General features: G+C 41.1%; 1 protein-coding gene across 1 annotated transcript in view; it reads right to left on the reverse strand.

Annotated features, from left to right (window-relative positions):
• The window catches only part of LRP1B (LDL receptor related protein 1B), a 1,292,938-nt gene that overhangs the window by 234,481 nt on the left and 1,037,351 nt on the right, over positions 1–21,106 (reverse strand). The window contains exons 55-57 of the mRNA XM_074967293.1: positions 18,935–19,122; positions 11,504–11,687; positions 4,308–4,393 (exon numbers count right to left, since the gene is read on the reverse strand). Of these exons, the coding sequence (XP_074823394.1) occupies positions 4,308–4,393; positions 11,504–11,687; positions 18,935–19,122 (458 nt within the window). The remainder of the gene's footprint in view (positions 1–4,307; positions 4,394–11,503; positions 11,688–18,934; positions 19,123–21,106) is intronic.

Genomic DNA, 21,106 nt, shown 5'->3' on the forward strand with positions numbered 1-21,106 from the left:
TAATAGGAAGGAAGGTAAGTTAAAAGATATAAACTAAGGTATAACTTTGAAATATTAAAAGAAATTGCTTAAAAGAGGAGAATCCCAATTAATAATGGAAGTTAATAATTAAATAAACTCATTGAAATTAATCAAACTTTAAAAGTCTCCAATAAAAATTAAATTTGTTATACACCAAAAAGCCATCCATTGGATACCAATGGAAGCAGCAGTGAAAATAAGAGAAATGAAATCTAATGACCCACCTGACAAGTGTCCAATAGGAAGCAGACAATGGACCCCTCTAATGAGCCTGAAACTAGGTTACATAAAACTGAGGTCACCATGTGCTCAAGAGAGTTGACTGGACCCAAAAGAAGCTGCAGCATCCTAAGTGCAACTAACTCCTGGACCAGCTTTGTGGAAAGGACATTCTCCCATCCCAGAGTTAACAGGATAAGAAGTGTTGAGATTTCATTTTGATTTTTTTCCCCTTTTATTCTTTATCATAAATAACTGAAGGTTATCTTTCTGAGTCTACACTCTCTAGTGAGACCTCAAAATAACCATATTTTAGATTTTAACTCCTTTATAAGTCCAAGCAAACTGACCTAGGAGAGACTGAAAATGATAACTTTGCACAATTGTTTTTAATATTCTAAACTTGCGTCTTTTGGACTAGTTCAGTCAAAGAGGAGTAAACACACATTTAAAGGGGCCTTAAAGACCAGCACATCCTTGGAAGTGTGATAAATGTGTTATGATAATAAATTCTCAATTCCTAAGTAAATGAAATAAGAAATCTTGGTAATATGCATTTTTCTTTGATATAACTGCTGAGCCTCAACTTTATTCTGTGATTATAGAATGCAAGACTGTAATGTGTATGTAGTACATACCACGGACATTGGTTGTGTTTGCATGTAAGTGATGAGCTGTTCATTGTTCTGGGTGGATTAATAAATTGTTGGTTGGCTAAGAATAAGCAAATGTCCTTATCTGAAAAATACTGTTCAAGTTAAAAGTTGACCTGAAAAGAAGCTTGCATTAAAAATAGTAAGCTAACACTCCCTGGACGCAAGAAAAAGGGATTATTCTATTAACACTTATCCAATTGGAAAACCTAATTTGTTCCTTTTCGCACTTCCATGTTGTCTTGGTTCATCCACCAATTTAGAGATGACTATATCCTGGCTGGTATCCATACTATCTTGTCTAAGTGGTGTAGCTGAAAATGGTAGACTGACTTGAGCCATTCTTGCATACTGCCGAGATGCAGTCTGGCATAAGGGATCATATATGCATAAGCAGTTATGTTTCCCAGGAGCCTAGGCAGTTCTGATCTTTGAACAACAAATAAGGGTCCTATTACAACTGGAAACCTGGCTGTGGCAGATAAGCCCTGGCTGACATCAAGTCCAAGACCACTCCAATGAACTCTAATCTTTGTATTGATGACATGATTGATTTTTTTCTCTGTTTATACATTTTCAGGCCTAAGTGGATGAACAGAAAGAGAATCCAATGGAAACTGCTCTCCACCTGCTGATGGGAGTTGTCTCATTCCAACTATTCATTCAGATACACATGCTTGTCCCAATGGCAGAAATAGGCTGATACCACCATCATGCACCTGGTGAATAATCTTGGCATGGATAAAACATCGAAGGGTAGTATGGTGAACTGGAAGTGATCTCCTCCTACCATGAGCCTTAGGAACCTTCTGTCACCAAGGCAGATTGCAACATGAAAGTAGGCACTTGTAGGTTGAGGCACACAAACTGCCCAGATCCCAAGATGTTATAGTTACAGCAAGGGACACCATACAGAACTATAATCTTTTGATGTATTTATTTAAGTTCCAAAGATTTAGAATGGCCCTGAGCCCCCTGTGGCTTTTGGTATCTGGAAATACCAAGAGTAAACCTCCCTGTCCCAGTGTTGAGGAGACAATTCTTGTACAGCTCCCAAATAATGTAGAGTCTGTTCTTCTTGCTTTAATACAGACTTGTGAGATGGGTCTCTGAAAAGGGACTGGGAAGGGAGGGGTGGGTGAGGACAAAAAGGGACAGATTGACCTTTCAGAATATATCCCAATTCTACTCTGCTTAGCACACCATTTGAGGTGATGGGATGCTTGCTCCAAAAGGGAAGGAAAGGGCCAGCAAGATACAAGCTGATGTGTATGCTGTGTTTTCATTCACCACTGGCAATACCAAGAGCTTGATGTGGGGTATTGATAGAACAGCTGGAACCTCTGGATAGTTACACTCTGTGTGGTTTCCCACAGGCGTAATGAATAAAGGGGTTTGCCAAAGTGAATTGCATTATCACTGCATTTATACAAAGGGCTACCTTTCCAGATATAACCAGGTGAAAATGTCCGAGATTGTAAGGATTCTCCTTCACCAGCTCCATCTGCATCCCTAGAGATATAGCCATCTTTTCAGGAGCTCCTGGTAAACCTTAAAATCATCTGCTACCGGGGAAGAAGCTTTTGGGACCAGAGCCTTATCTAGTGATGAGGTATTTAAGGGAGAAAAGGCAGGACTCTCTTGAGGCTGGTATTGTACCACTGTGGTAGAGAGTTGGTCTAAGGCACACTGAGAAAGGACTCTTAATTCAGTGTCCAGCAGCTGTTTGGTACTGACAACAAGTGGTCTCTCTCTACTAGATTGGAAAACCTCCCTTCTTAGTGATGTATTTCTATGCAGAAGCGGGGATCTTGATGCTGGAGGCACCCCGAAGGCCAGCACAGACAAAGGGGAGGCTGATACAGTACCGGAGGCCAGCTATGTCTGGACCAGGTACCCCAATCTCTCAACTTCCTGCTCACTTTCAGTGAGAATGAGTTCCAGAGGATGCCCTGGATTCCCTGAAATGGGAACCACAGGAACCACTTCGGAGTTTGACGAGGAGTAAGAGTGGTGGTGTAATACTGGGAGGAGTCAGCATAGATTGGGACTGGGACTTGCATCAAGACTGCAGTAACAAAGCAGCATGGGAGGCTTCCTAGCTACCAGTACCATGTGCGGAGGTGGAGTGGGTACCAGTGGTCTAGGTGCTGTTTATGAAGAACCTGAGGAAAATGATACCGGACCTGAGCTCATGGGCACCATGGAAGACACCAGTGTCGATGCTGAAGCTTGCACCATGTGCGACAGCACCAGTAGATAGCCCTCTCTCTGAATGAATGGCAAAAGTACTAACAGGCCATTCATAGTTGTGTAGGTCTCTACTGTTGTCCATAGCAGCAGATCCCTCTGTCCTGCAATAAGCAGGGGTGATGGATCCACTGTTGCCACCAACAAAGTATGTGATCTCGACGGTCCTGGAATGGGTACCAGAGTCAATGTCTGAGACCCTCTGTGAGTAATTACCAGGGAGTGGGGATCCATTGGGTACGGTCTATCTTTGGTATTGGGTGGCTTATCTCTGTGGTAGAGGATTTTAAAGAAGTCAAAGACATCCTTTTTTTTTTGGTTCTGAAGGCCGAGCGTGCTCAGCGAAAAGAGCAGTTTCCACGAGGATGTATTTTCTCTCTCCTTTTTCATTTTAGTTTCGAAGCCATGGCAACTCAGACACCACTCATGCACTTTAAACAGAGAGAGTGAGGATCAGTAACAGGCAACACTGTGTGACACCCAGAACAAGGCTTAAAGCCAGGGGACCCTGGCAGATGCTTACCCTGATAGTTGGTGAAGCCTGAAGACAGCCGCTTATTCAACAATAATATTTTTTTTAAAAAAAATCAATAAATAAGGATACAAAGTACCCAAACAAGTACCACTAACTAAGAACTAGCTAACTATATACAAATGTAGTTCACAGATAAACCAGCAATGAAAAGCACGCTTCAATCATCAACAATAAGAAGGCAATGAAGGATGGGGGGGCTGGTGGTTTCACCCTGTATACCCTTGGCTTGGCAATCGAGGGAAGCCAAGGTGCAAGCGTGACTGCCTCTATGGGTATTGCTATGGAAAACTCTCCAGCACCAGTGCATGAAATTTACATATTCACTCGCAGTATAATCAACATATGCAAACACTCGAAAAAGTAGACATCTCTTTGGAAAGTTGAAAGAACACACATTTTTGGATTTCAGAGTGAGTCAACAGACAATTGCCTGGATATTAATACAAATCAAAATCTCAATCAGAATAGTCATTTTAAGAAACTGTAAACATCACTATATACATGAGGTCACTGCATTATTCTGCAACACATACTATAACAGTTCTCGGATTATCTTTCTCTCAACTACATACTTTAAATAGTAATAAGAGTATTAAAATGAAACTTAGAGAATGTTACTGTGATTATACCTGTTTCAATGAAGTGTAGTTGGATCCATCAGTGCTAATTTTTCTTATTTCATGATGGTCAGCCAGAATTAAGAAAGGCTCCTCATCTAAACCACAGAAGAAAGAATATATTACATTAGGGTTTTTTAATTTATGTTATGGATATTCAGGAATATAATGCTGAAATATAGGTGGTTTGAAAAATAAAATGTTACAATGCTACAATGTTATGGATGAAAGAAATAGTTAAAACCTTCAACTGTTTCAAGTAAGATCAATGATGCAACATAAAAATGAACAAAGTATTCAATTAATATATTTTAATGTAATTTAAAATTTCTTTTGTAATACAGGAACCATATTAAAACTCATGGTAATTTGAAGTCCAAACTGAATATAAATGATATTTTATGTTATTTATCCTGAGTTTTAAATCAATCAAGTAATAAACAACAATGCAAGGTGAAAAGAGAAAAAAGGTTACTTACCTTACAGTAACTGTTCTTCGAGATGTATTGTGCACATATGCATTCCATTGTAGGTATGTGTGCATTCAGTGCATTCAAGTTGGAGACTTACCAGCAATACTACTAGGAGGCGCATGTACCCCTGTTCTCCTTGTGCTCTCAGGTGAGGGCAATAAAAGGGGCATGCTGCCCTTTTCCTCTCCATTCCTTTGCACCACTATAAGTCAATCCAAAGTAGCAGAGAAGGTGCAAGAGTCATGGAATGTACATGTAAACAACACATCTCGAAGAAGAAGAGTTACTCTAAGGTAAGTAACTGTTTTTTTCTCCTTTGAGTGATTGTGCACATTTACATTCTACCATAGGTGACTCAACAGCAGTTCCTTTATGGGTGGAGGAATTTTGGATAATCTTTACCAAAACTATAGTACCCACTTGCCAAAGTTGGCATTATCATGAGAGGCTTGAGTGATGGCAGAATGATTAGAAAAAGTATGCCCAGAAGACCATTTCCCACAGGGCATGTATCAGCTATTGGAACATTGCCCAAGAAAGCTGAAGTAGTGGACTGAGCTCTGGTGTAGCAAACCACTATTCTTGACCAAAGAGAGACTTCAGGGAGCTGGTAGCAGAGTTTGATAGATTCAGAAATCTAGTGTGATATTTGCTGAGATGACTCTGGTTGACCCTTAGTTCTTTCAGCTAGGCTACAAAGAGTCTGGGGAGGAAGATCTGAAAGGTCTAATGAGGTCCAAAAAACCCATCAGTACTCTATGAACATCCAACATATGGAGTGCTTGCTCCTCCTTATGTGAATGGAATTTCAGCAAAAACACCGGAAGGTTACGATTCGTTTAGATAGAAGGTTGATACTACCTTAGGAACAAATTTAGGATGTGGCCTAAGGGATACCTTGTCCTCAAGAAAGACTGTAAAAGGAAGGTCAGCCATGAGAGCCTGAAGTTCTGAAACACTCCTCGTGTAAGTAATTGCTACCAAAAATACCAGTTACACAGATGACAAAGATAAAGAAGCTGTCTGCATAGGCTCTAAAGGGGAACCCATGAGTATAGAGAGAACTACACTTAAATCCCACAGAGGTACCAGAGCAGACACAGGAGGGTAAGTATTGGTTGGGCCCTTTCAAAATTGAGAAACAAGAGGAGAGAAGATGTAAAACATCTCTATTGGTGGACATAGTGCTGAAATAAAAGCCAGGTGAACTCTCATAGAACTATTCGAAGCCTGATGATTTCAGGTGCAGGAGATAGTCCAGCACACGCATAACCTCAATATGATGGAGAAATAAACTGTGGGACTGTGCCCAAACAGAAAATCTTTTCCACTTCGATGCATACCTGCTCTAGTGGATTCTTTTCTGTTGCTCATCAAGAAGGCCTAGACCTCTTGGAAGCACAATTTCTCATGAGTGCTCAGACAGAGATCATTCACACAGTAGGGTGGAGAGATCTGAGGTTCAGATGGAGAGATCTGTCCTGTTCTGTGCAGAAGTTCTATAACAAGTTGTAGAGTTATCAATGAATGGATGGACAGCTGATGTAAAATCCATGAACCAATATTGTCTTGGCTATGCTGGTGCAATGAGGCTAAATGACGCTTAATCCAGTTTCAGCTTCCTGAGCACCACTGGAATGAGAGGAAACACATATAGGAGGTGACCAGACAGGGAAGAAGAAAAGCATCTGTGATAGAACCTGCACTTCCGCCAGCCTCGGAGAGAAATCCCAAGCACTTGTTGAGGTTGGTCATAAACAAGTCTATTACTGGGTACCCTAGCAGTGGAAAACATGGAGGAGAATGTCTTTCTGATTGACTATTCAAGATGGTCTGTGAAAACCCCCTTGAGCAATCTGTTAGTGTGTTTCTCACTCCTGAAAAGTGAAAAGCTTTCAGGGAAACATTGTGATGAATACACAGACTCCAAAGGAGGATAGGTTCCCAGCACAGCTGAGACAATCTTGCACCTCTCTGATGTTCAGGTAAAACATACCTGTGATGTTGTCTGTGAGAACTTGCACCACCTGTTTTCTGAGGGAGGGCATAAATAGTACCAGGCCAGATGAATAGCTCTAAGTTCCAACATGTTTATATGCAGGGGAAACCTTCTGATGTGATGTTTTCCCAAGCACGGTAAAGAAGAGATAGCATTGGTACATTGTCCACTACCAAAAAGTCAAAATGATTGCTTTGAGGTCGTAGGCATCTGGTGAGAACGGCCCACCACAGTTGAAGGAGGCTAGCAACATCTAGGAGGCCTTTACCTCTTCTTGGGAGGGATATTGTGGACTCTGTTGGAAAGAGGGTGTACAATAATACTGTGACCTAACTTGGTTCATTTTTGTAGCTGGAGTGTAAACTCATGAAGAGGTGCATGGTATCACCCATTTTTGTAGAAAATAGTTTAGACCCTTCAGATGGTAAGTCCTCTCTTGTGATGTGCATGCTCCTTTGGGATGTCCAAAGCCTGCAGCCAGGAAGTATGCTGCATAGAGACTGCAGTGGCCATGGAACATGAGGCAGTATCAGCTGCTCTGTTGCTGCCTGAAGGGATGTTCACACTATAAGATGTCCCTTAGACTCGAATGCTAAAAACTGGTCACGAAATTCCTCTGACAGTTTATCAGAGAACTTGGAAATAGCAGAGAAATTAATAAAGTTATATTTAGTTAAAAGAGCCTGGTTATCGGAAACTGGCTTTTGTAGCGTAGCAGTGGAATAGACTTTACAGCTGTATAAATCTAACTTTTTAAGCTCCATATCTTTTGGACTGGACTTAGGATGGTTTTGGCAAGGCTGCTCATTACCAGGTCCTACTGCCAGAGAATCAGGAACTGGATGAGTAAAGAAATGCTCAAACCCTTGCTGAGGATCCTGGAATAGAGGCTGGAGTCTGTCAGAGAGTCTTTGCTGGCCATAACAAGGCCTCAATAATGGGAAGGCCAAATTTTCCTAGAGTAGAAGTCTGCAAAATATCCAGGAGAGTGCAGATTTTTCTGCACAGTCTTTACCTGCACTCCCAGAGAAGTAACCATCCTTCCCATGAGATCCTGGAAGACTTTAAAAATCCTCCGGGGTGGGAGTAATGGGAGAGATGTTGATTCCAGGGTAACGGCTTCATCTGGTGAGGAAGAAGGAATGTGAGAAGAGGCACTAAAGGCTCCTCTAGTAATTCACCCTCCTCCATGTCAGAATCCATGACAGCGGGTTGAGGGATAGGTGCAGGATACTGAAAAGATGTCTCATACACTGAGAGTCGGGGAGACATTCTCCCAGGAAGTGAATGAGACGGAGGTCTAAAATCCCTTGGTGCAGCCCAAGACCAATATGGCCATGGAGTCGTGGGGGACCCCAAGCTGCAACTTTCCTGCATGAGAACCAGACTTTGATCCTTAGACCTGATAATGGAAGATCTAAAGAAAGAGCTGAAGGGTCTTGGAAGACAGACAGGTACTTCCCCTTCCGATCCCATAGAAGATACATAAGCCTCTTCATGGTAGTGGGTAGTTGTTTCCATAGGTGTTCTTGTGGCTGATATGTGGGATATCAGGGTCAGTAAAAGATACAGGTTGGAGTGGCCGAAAAGCTGATGAAGTGATCAGCACCAGCAGTGCTGGAATAAACACAGTCAGCGCTAACTGCATCAACGGAGCTGAATGGATGGTCAGTGCCGGTTGCACCATTGGTGCCAGGCATGCCGATGGTGCCAAGTGAGATATCGGTGCTGGGTGCACTGGCAGAGGGGATTTTGTAGTCAGTATCAGTTCAGTAAATACCAGAGCCAGCTGCAGTAGAGAGGGTCAGGCAGGGAAAAACAAAGAAGTTCCCTTGTTGCTAGGAAGGCCTGAGGAATAGAAGCCACCCCAGTTGAATGTATTAGTTCTGACAGTGCCAACAACGGTGGAGGGTCCAGAGACCAATGGGAAGGCCCTGGAACAGGTGAAGATACTGGCCTCAACGACCCACATGGAACAACTGAGCACTTCGATTTGTGAGGTTTCAAACTGGTACCAGAGGACTTACCCGATGACTGTTTGGGAGAAGACTGAGACTTAGAGGTCTTGTCAGAGTCTGAATGTTTAGATCTCTTCAACCTAGATAAAGAAGAGGAGGCATGACATTCACTCCCAGATTTATGTCTGGAGTCAGAAGAATCTGGAGGAACACTCTGACTTGACCCAGAGTCACTAGGGTCATGATCAGGACTCAGCTCAGATGCGGGTTATGTCACCTCCTTCATGAGGTGATCCTTAAGGCAACAGTCTCTCTAATTCTTAGTGTGGATGGGAAAAGAGGTATAAATAAGACATTTGTCCCTCTCATTTCCCTCACCCAAACAAATCAAACAACTTTTGTGCCTATCCATGACAGGGATAACAGCCCTGCACATGGCACATTGTTTAAAACCAGAGAATCTTTTCATAATAAATCCTCCAGGTGTAATAAAAGTATAGCTAAAATAACTACACTGTACTATACTTACTACAAAAACTGTATACAGGTAAGTTTTCAAAAGCTGGCTGACCAAAGCTAAAGCCACCAGGAGTTCCAACTCTTGCTATGGATAGATATAAGGAACTAACAGGGAGCCGACAGACATACTCATTTTATGCCTTTTCCTGAGAGCATGAAGAGAGAGACGGCACATTTGCCTCCTAGTGAAACTGCTGTGCACTGGGTGCACAAACATCTACAGTGGGAATGTATATGTGCACAATTACTCGAAGGAGCAATTTTCAAATTCTGCAAATAGTTTTTATACTATAGGTAAGACTAATACCATTAACTGTGTTAAACTGATAATATATATTTTTTAAGGTTCAGTAAATACTTGTAATGCTGTTTTATCACTATAGAGTATATCATATGCTGCTGTTGCAAACAAAAGGCAATTTGATCATGGCATATCATTTGAAATTTACAGAGATTTTCATAGTGTGAGTAAATCTAAAAAAAATCCCATGTCTCTGACAAAACTAAATTAATTACTATTAGACTTAAATCAGTTTTGTTTTTCTCATAGTTTCCCCAGGTTTCTTCATTTTCTCCTGGTTATCCACTGTTTTATCATGCCCTGCAGTAAAATCTCACTTTCTGTCTTTATTACTGCTATATTATCAATGAAAGTGTTTGAAGATAAACTGGAGGATAAATACAGAATAATTATAAGAATGACAAATATAATTTAACACTTTATATTAACTCTTTATACTCTGTGCTAAAATGATGTGCTGTACAGTGGACACCCATTTCAGCTATTTTAGCTAATACTTCATACATTCTGCATACATTTCAAACTTAACATAGGACATTCTCCAGTTCTTTGATGGTCTGAGATGTCACCTTCAGGACAGGCTAATTTAGTGTGTTGTGGAGACAGGCTGCTATGGGGGGCTAAAGAGGCCAGGTTAGGATTTCTGGGTGGACTCAATAGCAGCTGGAAAAGCCTCTCACAGGCTGGGAATGACTCTTACCACAGCCAGCCTTGCTCCAACATGAACAGCTGCCAATTTAAGTTTGAGAACTTTTTCATTAACACTTTGAAATCTTTACATATTTCAGCTCCAGAATGTATCTCAGATCCTATCTCCTATTTTAGGCTCCAGTCCTTCCTCTCATCTGACTGCTCTGTGTCCTGTAAATGTGCAAGTGCCTTATAAGGTAAGGGATAGGAGACAAGAAAATCAGATCCCATCTCTCTGCTCTGCCTCTTCAGCTTCCTCCTCCCATTATTCGTGGAAGCAGCAGGAACAAGGGTCTCAGAGATACAAGGGTCTCACTGAGACAGAAAGTGGCCTACTGTTGGAAAAAAAACAGGCCTGCAGGGAGTGCAGGCAGGTCAAGAACGGGAGCATATCTGCCTGCCAGGGAGTTAAGAGAATTTCCAGAGGAGGAGCCCAGCAGAGGAGGAATGGAGTGTGCTTTGTTTGTGCATGGGAGATGGCTTGTAACTGGTAGAGTCTCCTACTCCTAATTCCTCCTTGACCTCCTGCTCCTCAGGAAACTGACACTGTGCAATCCTGATGGTTCAAATAAGTCAGGAAGGAACACGTATAGGACACAAAGAGATAATTAAGCTAAGTCCATATATATATATATATATATATATATATATATATATATATATATATTTACTGTGCATACCATTTCAAACAGTCCATTTTGCACTACGGCAGGAGATAATGTGATCGTACAATAAGAACAGTGAATTGGGCATTTTTTATGCAAAGATCAGAAACACCATATAATTTTCTTTTATCCTCTTTTTTTCCATGCTTAACTTATTAGGCAGGCTTAATGCATTAATGTCAGCAAGCTATTCTAAAAATGAAAATAAATAAATAAAATAAAATAATGCAGCAGCAGCAGGCTTTTTAATATTGCACACTATATTTTTTATGATTACCATGTGACTGAGCAGCAGGCAATATAAGGTGATGTGGTTTTTTTCTGCTTCTGAAATTTCCCAGTGCCTAGTGCACACTTAATAATTCACAGTATCATAATGAACTGTAATTATCCACATAGAATCCTGCGTGTGGAATACACAATAAAAGTAGAAATTATTCTCACATCCAGACACCTTGCACTGAATTCAGATTTCTGTTTCTGACTGAAAAGGATGCTTTAAACCATCTTTCTAGTCATTATAGAAGCTGAAACACAGATTTCCAAGTTAAAGCTTTTCACAAACAATTTTGGTTATATTTGTGTATAAATAAAATGTGATACCTGAAAGAGATTTACAGCCATTGAGGTTATCAGGTTGTGTTTCATACCCATCTGCACACAAGCATTTGTAAGTTCCATATGTATTGATGCATTGCTGGCTACAGGGAAATCCAGATGAACATTCATCAATGTCTACACATATTTTGCCATCATCCTTGAGCCGGAATCCAGGCCAGCATTTGCACTGGGAAAGAAAAACACGAACACTCATTTTTTATTATTGTTGGTGTCTTTCTGTTTGGCATAAACTTAGTAAGAATAGCTTAAAAATTAGAAATCGAAGACAGAGTAGTCTGGCACCACCAACCTTTCAACAATGACACAACTTTGAAATAATCTTTTTTGACCTACTGTTTTAACTTCAGGTAACTTTCTATGTAACAGGAATTTTTCAAATGGCACATTAGAGATGTTTGTTGGAGAACTGTCCTACCGAAGTGAAACTACCAAAATTTGCTTTTTCCAGTTTAACAAAATGTTAGGCCTTCCTCCCTTTCTATTCAGCTATGACCATATGACAAAATTAACACTTGGAATGAACAAGAACACTAGAGTGTAAAGTTCTAAAGAAAGTACGGTTACTTACCCTAGTCCTGTGGTTATTAAAGATGTGCTCAAGATTGGATTCTTTTGGCCAGCAGTGTCCATTTGGGCTGTGATTGTGCCATAAGACCCTTTGTGTTCCCCACTTCCTCACTGCCCAAAAAGATAAAGGACGAACTGCATCCAACTGTCCTTCAATTCCTTCACCAATAAAACATCAGGACTCCGTAGCAGTAGGGAAGAGGGTGGGCTGTGGAATGCTTGCAAATGCCACATCTCAGAGAAACAGGTACTATAGGGTAAGTAACTATTCTTTCTTCTTCGATTGACTGCTCCCATGCATTTCACTTCTGGTGACTTGCAAGCAGTGACCCCACAGACAGGATGCTCATGCTCTGTGTCTATTTAAATAGTGATTGCAGGTCAGCTATGTCAAAGCAAGCATTTCATCTTGATGTCTTGCATAGGAAATAGCGTTTTGTGAAAATATGGACTAATCCCCATGTAAGTACCCTTCAAATTTCAGAAATTGGTCAGCTTCCTAGGGAAGGAGCAGAAGCTGCCAGTGATGTGGACTATAACCTGCATGGAAGGATCTAATCTAGGTCACTCACAGCATGATATGATGTAATTAGATATCCATTTAGACAGTTTCTGGGTTGATATTGTCAGACCTTTAATCCTATCTGCAGACTCTACAAATAGTTTAGGGAAGTTCTTGCGTGGTTTTGTCCTATCCAGGTAAAGTGAAAGAGCCCTAATTACATTCACTGTGGGCAGCTTGGCTTCCCCCTGCTTGAAGTATGGCTTGGGAAAGAAAACTGGCAGATGAATTATCTGATTCAAATGAAAGTCAAATGATCTTTGGTAAAAACTTCAGTTGAGGCCTAAGGATCACCTTGTACATAAAGAACACTGTGTAAGGTAAACCAGTCATAAATATCATATTGTGAAGGCAGGGCCCATTAACTCAGATAAGACTATATTTAGATTCCAGGAAAGAAGGAGGTCATAGATTGTGGGAAACACATGAATCAGGCCCTTTAGAAATCTAGCAATTGTAGGGTGGGAAAAAATGATGTGACCTTGGATGGGGAAAAGATAAGGTGTTACTGATACTAAGTGCACTCTTATAGAGTTGATGGACAGCCCTGAGTACTTTAGAGATAAAAGGGTAGTCAGGAATCAGGGTATGTGAAGGAAACAGATAGTGTTGTGTGCCCAAATAAAGAATCTATTCTACCTGGCTGAAGAGAATCCTTCCTGTAGGTTGACATAACACATTGCTGTTGTGTTGTCAGTCAGGATTTGTCTATTAGTCCACATAACACAGGAAGAGACACTGTGGAGGCTAGTTATTTATATAAAGGGCAATCTCTTCTACAGTCTAGAGGCCTTGGGTCTGAAGATGGTCCAGATGAGCTCCCCACCCAAGCATGGAAGCATCTGTATCTTGGTGAAAAGAGGTGGAGAAACATTTGCAAACCTTGAGAGGGTGTTTCCACCAATTTCACAATGAGAGTACTTCTCAAGGGACCTGAATCCTCATGTCTAATGTTTGTTGGGTAAATATACAAATTTCAACCACCCTTGCGTGCAGCATAAGTGAAGTCTGGCTTGCTGTGTGACATACGTGCAGAAGGCCACATGATCGAGAAGTCTGAGAAAGACTCTTGCTGAAGATTAAGGGTGAGCATCAGCTGGTTGATGAGATCTACTGTAGTACTGAATGTGTCCTGTGGCAGACAGACTCTTGCTTTGTAGACTTAGCGCTGTCCCCATGAATTCTATTCTTTGGGTGGGTAACAGTGATTTTTTTCCTTATTGATCCCAAAACCCAGGGGGATGAAAAGTTGCAGGAACAAGTGAAAGGAGTTGTTCAGCTGCTGTGGTGATCTTCCTCCAGTGAGGGAGGAGTTGTTGTTCAACTGTTGAGGTGAGGGATACCTGGATTCCTCACTTTCTTAGTGAGCCACTATGACAGCCAAGCATTTGGTAAACACACTAGTCCTTGGTGCTGTTGAAAGACTGAAGGACAGGATTCTCACTTGGAATCTCAGGTATTTTCTGTTTGCTGGGTGAATTGGTATGTAAATACAAGCATCTTATAAACTGAGAACCATGAACCGGTCCTGGGAAGCTAAGGATGGGATTATACAGGGTAGAGATACCATGCTGAATTTAAAGCCATGGATGAAGGTGTTACATCACCTCTAATCCAGGATTAGGCACCAGTCTCCCCGCCCTCCCCCAACACACACACCTTCTTTTGCAGAATTAGAAAATGATGAAAATAAAATACTTCCCTCTGAACTCCAGAGATGGTGTGATTCCAGACCTCCTGAAAATAAAAAAAGGTAACTGCCAAAGGGGGTGGGGGGGAGGGAAATGGCTCTCAACTATAGCATCAAATTTGCTACCTAGAGTTGGACTCAGAATGAATGGTTGTACAGAAAGTGACAGGGTCTCCATTGATGAAATCTACTTTTTTTTCTGGGTGATGCAAGGGTCTTATCTCTGTATAATGGAAGGAAAAAGGTCTCTGCCTGGAAGGACCTTGTGGTCTGACCTGTTTTCTCCTAGGTGTTGGCATACAGATGCCCAAGAGGTAAAAAGTAGCTTGCAAATTCTTTAATGTGTGCAAGGCTTCATTAATCTTCTTGTTGAACAGGTCACAGCCTTCAAACGTGAGGTCCTCAATCACCATCTGTACCTTCTTTGGTATTTCTGCAGACTGCAAACATGAAGCCCATGGATGTGGCCACTGATTGTACTGCCATGTCTCATGCATCTAATGCCACCTGAATAGAAGTGCAGGCCACTAGCTGACCCCCAATAGGGTTACCAGATAGCAAGTGTGAAAAATCAGGACGGGGGTGGGGAGTAATAGGCACCTACATAAGACAAAGCCCCAAATATCGGGACTGTCCCTATTAAATAGGGACATCTGGTCACCCTAACCCCCGATAATAACAGATTTCAATTCTTCCCTGTTGTTTTGAGTGTAGTTTTTTTTTAAACAAAAGTATGATATCTTGTCCCAATTTAGGTATTCACATTTTGCTAAGAGGGCCTACTAATTAGCAATGCACATCTGGAAATGCAGAAGTGTCATTCTTCCTGCTGAATAAATCTAATTTTTTGGATACTTGTCTCTTAGAGTTGTTTTCAGTGGCTCTTGTTGTCTGGATTCCTAATGAATAGCAGCTACTACCAAGGATCCTGGGAGTAGGTGAGTGTCGCAATACTCAAAGCCAGCTAAAGGTGGATGATAGTGTCACTCTGCCACAGATAGAGGGGTCTGCCAAAGGTGTTTTGCTGGCACTTGTAGCCCCTCCGTGATTGGAATGGACAATCTTCCAGGCACTGATGTGTATACAATGTCAACCAGCCTGGGCAACTCTCCTGGCACTACTATTTCTACAGAGATTTCCAGGGTATTTGCCAGTTGGCACAGAACTTCTTGCAATATCTTGTAAACATCTGGCTGATTAGAAGTAGTGGGCACTACTGCCTCATCTGGGGAGGAGGAGGAGATAGCTGCTGAAATTATCTGTTCCTCAGCTTGCAGGTGTTGGTCTTCACTTTCCTGCTTTTCTTGCTGAACAGAGTGAGTGAGTGCCACCTCTGCCTCTTGAATAACCCTATGGGATTTTGCAGAGGAGGAAGGTCTAGGTAAAGGTTGGTTTTCTTGCTGGCTGCATGCCCCAAGAAGCCCAGTAGGGCCATGATTTAACATTATAGGAGTAAGGGACTGTGGGCATTGTGGGGGATGTACCATGATGAGTGCTTTTCCTTAGATCCCCTATGCCCACGCCTGTAGTATTTGGTCCTAAACTCTGCTCAACCAGGGGAGGTCTTATGAATAGGATTGAAGTGAGTGAGTAGAGGATGCCTCCCTGCTGTGCTCCAAAGGGAAGAAAGAAATGGAATACTTCTCCTCTAGAGGCCAGGGTCTCAGGCGAACTCAGTGTCACCTACAGTTGATGCAGAAGAGGTGGTTGGTACGGTAATGGTGGTTGCAGTCAGTACTATAGACAGCACTTTGTGGTACAATGGTAGATACTCAGGCTGTGCAGTCACCTTACAAAGTTCAGTGTTGACAAAGTTGGTGCTGAGAGCAAGTGTACTGGGATTATGGGTACTGGGTGTATGATGTCAGTACTGAGGGGTCAGGAACAAAGGAGGTAGAGAGCACGGCTCAAGACAGTACTATTGCTAGGTGACCAGGGTCTGTCAGACTATCAGAGTTACGTGATTTAGACTGTGAACTGCTATTTATTGAGCACCTTCAGGTGATCTATGCCCCTTTTTACTAGAATGTGAGGAAGTTGACCTGGATTTATGCTCTTTAAAGGAACGGTGTTTCTTCGTACCATTTTAGCTGACTGGATGGAGGAGGACTTAGTTGATTTGCCTTTCTTTCATCAGAAAGCGCAGGAATTCAGACTTGAGTCACAGAAGCTCACAGAAACACTTAGGGATGAAGCCTGTTCGGGCCTGGTTGCGTCTTTTACTCAGGATCTGAGGCGGCTCTCTTCAAGTTCTCCAGGAATAATGGTTTAAGTCAAGCTTCTCTTATCTTTTGAGTTATTTTCAATAAGAAATGACAAATGGAACACCTATTGGGGATATACCCTTCCTGAGGCAAAATACAAAATGCACTATGAGTTCCCACCATGCAGCAGAATAGTCACAATACAAGAAAGGTAGCCATGTTAGTCTGTATCAGCAAAAACAATGAGGAGTACTTGTGGCACCTTAGAGACTAACAAATTTATGTGGGCATAAGCTTTCATGGGCTAAAACACATGAAGTGGGATTCAATAGGGGCCACACTTCTTCCTGGCATGGAGATGCCACTGCCTCCCTTTCCCTCCTTTTCCAACTGGGGGTTGCCATCTCTCCCCTTGTGATTTTTTTCTTTAGCTCTCTAACAAAAAAAATGTCTCCTACATTTTAAGGTAAAACAACTGTCCTAACAAAGAATCCTTTAACCTCACTTGGCCTTTACTGGGACACAATTTCCTTCAACCCATCCCCAGGTTCAACAGTTTATCAGCAGCAAATGTTTCCTTTTCTACTCAGTGCAGTGCTTTCTGCACCATCACTCTAGGTAGCAATGCAGGGATGTCGGGAAGCCCTCTACCTTGGACTCCAACTCCTTGACTCTAATGAGTGAAGTAGCTCTCTACTTCAGACATCAAGCTCTGCTTCAGACTCCAGGGCTACTTCCTGCAATTGACTGGTTTGCCTTTTAGGCCCTCACAATAGCACCTTCTCAGACAGTCGTACACTGCTTCTTCCTAGGCCTTCCCCAGGACTCTTCAGGTTAAACTCTTGCTCTTCCCCAGGCCTTTCCCAGATCCCCTTTGAAGAGGTTAGCCGCAGGTCTTCTCTACCATTAGTCTCTCCCTACTGAGTGCAGACTGTCTCTAAAGGAAAGCAAGTAGCACCTATCCATAATCACATGACCCTTCACAGTCATGTTCTCCCCAAATTCTCAGTCCCATGATTTGGGAGGTAAATCTGGCACAGGTGAAACTTAGTTCTATCTCCCTTAAAGGGGCGATCTTATCCTGTGACATGAGATTTCCCTGCCAGAAAATATCTGTTGATGCCTCAGGCTTATGACTATAAACTTCATTTCACATGGCAAGCACTTCCCAAGTGGTGGAGAGGCGGCTATCTCAATTTAGCAGATCCCCAGAGGTTAAAGATTAGAATTTTCAGGTGGCCAAGAGTCTTTCAGTTTTGAACTCCATTCTCTTGTTCATGTGTGAAATCACATATGACATAATCTGCTTGACTTCTGTAGCCATGTCTGCCACAGTGGCAGGAAAATGATTCCTGTGACTAAAACAATAGACAGAAGAGCCCTCCTCCAACCACAGAAAAACAGCCTGACCATTCAACAGAGGATTTTCTTTTCCATAAGGAGTTGGAGATGCTCTAAAATTCCTTAGCTGATTCAGAGAACCGTCTACCTTATGAGTGGCCCCAAGTTCGCAGTTCAACAGGAGCTGATTCAAGTAGAGAAGAACCTACCATCCACGGAAAAGGGAATGAAACTAATTCAATAAGGCAGACTTGTCATTATAAAACAAGAGGAAACAAACTTGGGAATCCATTCAAATGTTAAACAATCATTCCGAAGGTACAAAGGTCCAGGTGGAGTCCCACCATTGGGGAAGAATTTCTTGGAATTTGGGCCAAAATAACATTCAACCAATGGGTCCTAGACATGAAAGTATAAAGATATATAATTAAGTTTATCAAATGCACCAGCATCTTGTTCATTCTATTAATGAGCAAAATTCATGAGCAAAGTTGCGTGCACACAAATGGAGGGCACATTTTGAAATTTTGTCCATTACAGTGCGTTGTTCAATTTTTCTTTGTTAATGGAGTCACTATTTCAATCAACTTGGGAAAAGTTTTCTATTTGTATTATTTACTATTGGAGGCATGGTCTTATAAGCAATTCTCAAATCATTTGTGTTTTTTGTACATCAGCATGATTTGTCTGGGTTTTTGTAAGTGCTGTATCTTTTGGACTTTTGTTATTGTAGGTTCATCTTCATCACCTTTTAAGTAAAATATTCAAGTATTAGATTTTACAAGTATATAGAAATAAATGTTGAAATTACTTCATGTACCTCTTTCCATTGGTTATAAGTTGAATTTAAGCTCCTGCTTTTTACACAAATGATGGTCATTTGCATACCTCATATATTGATTTGCATAGGTTTGTGATTTTGAGGAGCTTACTTGTTTAAAAGCTAGTACCACATTCTGAAGTTCTACTACATGGTTATGTGGTTTAAACAATCATACTTAAGGATTAAAAACTTATATTATACTATATTACACACCATGACTACCAACCTTGTACCCAACAGGAAGATCCTGACAATCTTGAGAACAGCCACTGACTTTCTTACTCAAGCATTCATTGATATGGCAGTTTCTCTCATCAGATCCGTCACCACAGTCCTCTTTATTGTCACAGACCTCTATTTGAGGAATGCATTTGCCATTTTTGCAAATGAAAAAAGAACTGTTGCACGACTGTTCTGGAAAAAATAAAATAAAATAAAATAAAACAAATGAAGAACATGTCCACGGTTCTCATACTTTTCCCATAGTGTGACCCAGCTCTGATAGACTTTTTCATAGACCAACTCCAAACTGTGGGGACCAGATTTTCTCGTGTTTGTGACTGATCTCATAAGAGTGCTTGCATGACGACAGTAGTTGCTTATATGAAAAAGTTACATGTGTAAATTTTATTTTAGTTTTAGATATCTATATTAAGATAAGTGTTTACTCCTTTCTGAAAAAAGTGAATCATATTGTCTATTCTTCATTTCATCTTCCCCTTTCATCAGTTTGGTTTTGCTTAACTGGAAATAATAAGAACAAGCATCATGTGATCAGCATCACCTCTCTGCAGACCACCAGTGAAAAATCCATAAACTATATATTGGAAACTATGCACAAGGGGGAAAAAAGCTATAGTACAGCAAATTAACTGCCCTGTGTATATTAAAAAATAATATCACACACCTGATATAGTCTTCTTGGAAAAACACTGGAAAAAATCATAATACATTTGTAGAGCTATCTAACATTGAAGATTATTTTTGGTAGCAATGGAGAACTATGTCATAGTAAAATCCTCTAATAGGATCCTCCCCCCCTCGCCCCCCCCCCAAAAAAAAACCTGGCTGTCTAAAGCCTAATTTTGAAAATTTAAGAGGAAACCTAGATGGTTCAGGAGCATACAGACGTGATAACTTAACTGTGTACCATAAAAGCTATGAAAATATGAAAAATAACTATGATGCAAGCTACACAAAACTGAGGAGGCACTGACAGACATATAGGGAGCACTAAGAAGATTTTTCACGAGCATCCAAGTCATATGCCTCTAAAAAGTAATACATGTTCAACTAAAAAACATAAAAATGGCAATATTGGGTCAGATCAATAGTCCATCTAGCTTGGCACCCTGTCTTCCAACAGTGGCCAGTGCCAGATGCATCAGAGGGAATGAGCAGAACAGGGCAATTACTGAGTGATCCATCCCTTGTCATCCAGTTCCAGATTCTGGCAGTCAGAGGTTTAGGGATACCCAAAGCATCAGGTTGCATCCCTGACCATCATGGCTATACTCCATGAATTTATCTAACTTTTTTTAACCCAATTATACTTTTAGCCTCTCACAATGCGTTGACTGTGCATTGTGTGAAGAAGTACCTCCTTATGTTTGTTTTAAACCTGCAGCCTATTAATTTCACTGGGTGACCCCCAGTTCTTGTGTTATGTGACAGGGCGAATTACACTGCCTTATTCACTTTCTCCATACCGTTCATGATTTTATACACCTCTATATTATCCCCCTTAGTCATCTCTCTCCTAAGCTGAGCAGTCTCAGTCCTTTTAATCTCTCCTCACATAGAAGCTGTTCCTTACACCTGTTCATTTTTGTTTGCCCTTCTCTGTACTTTTTCCAATTCTAATATATCTTTTTGAGATGGGATGACCAAAACTGCATGCAGTATTCAAGGTGTGGGCGTACCAGAGCTTTATATAGTGGCATTAGGAAAGAGAGAAAATATCAGAACAGTTCCTAACATTTTGAACTGTTGCTGCACACTGAGCAGATGTTTTCAGAGAACTATCCATGATTACTGCAAGATCTTTCTTTGGTATAACAACTAATTTAGACCTCATCATTTTATATGTATAATTGGGATTATTTTTTTCTAATGTGCACTACTTTGCACTTATCAACATAGAATGTATCTGTATTTTATCATCCAGTCACCTAGTTTAGTGAGATCTCTTTGTTACTCTTTGCAGTCAGCTTTGGACTTAACAAACTTGAGTAATTTTTTTATCGTCTGCAAATTTTGCATCCTCACTGTTCACCCCCTTTCCAGATCATTTATGAATATGTTGAACAGCACAGGTCCCAGTACAGATCTGTGTGGGACCCTGATATTTACCTCTTTCCATTGTGAAAACTTACCATTTATTCCTACCCTTTGTTTC

This window comes from Natator depressus, chromosome 11 (assembly GCF_965152275.1).
Source record: "Natator depressus isolate rNatDep1 chromosome 11, rNatDep2.hap1, whole genome shotgun sequence".
Taxonomy (NCBI): domain Eukaryota; kingdom Metazoa; phylum Chordata; order Testudines; family Cheloniidae; genus Natator; species Natator depressus.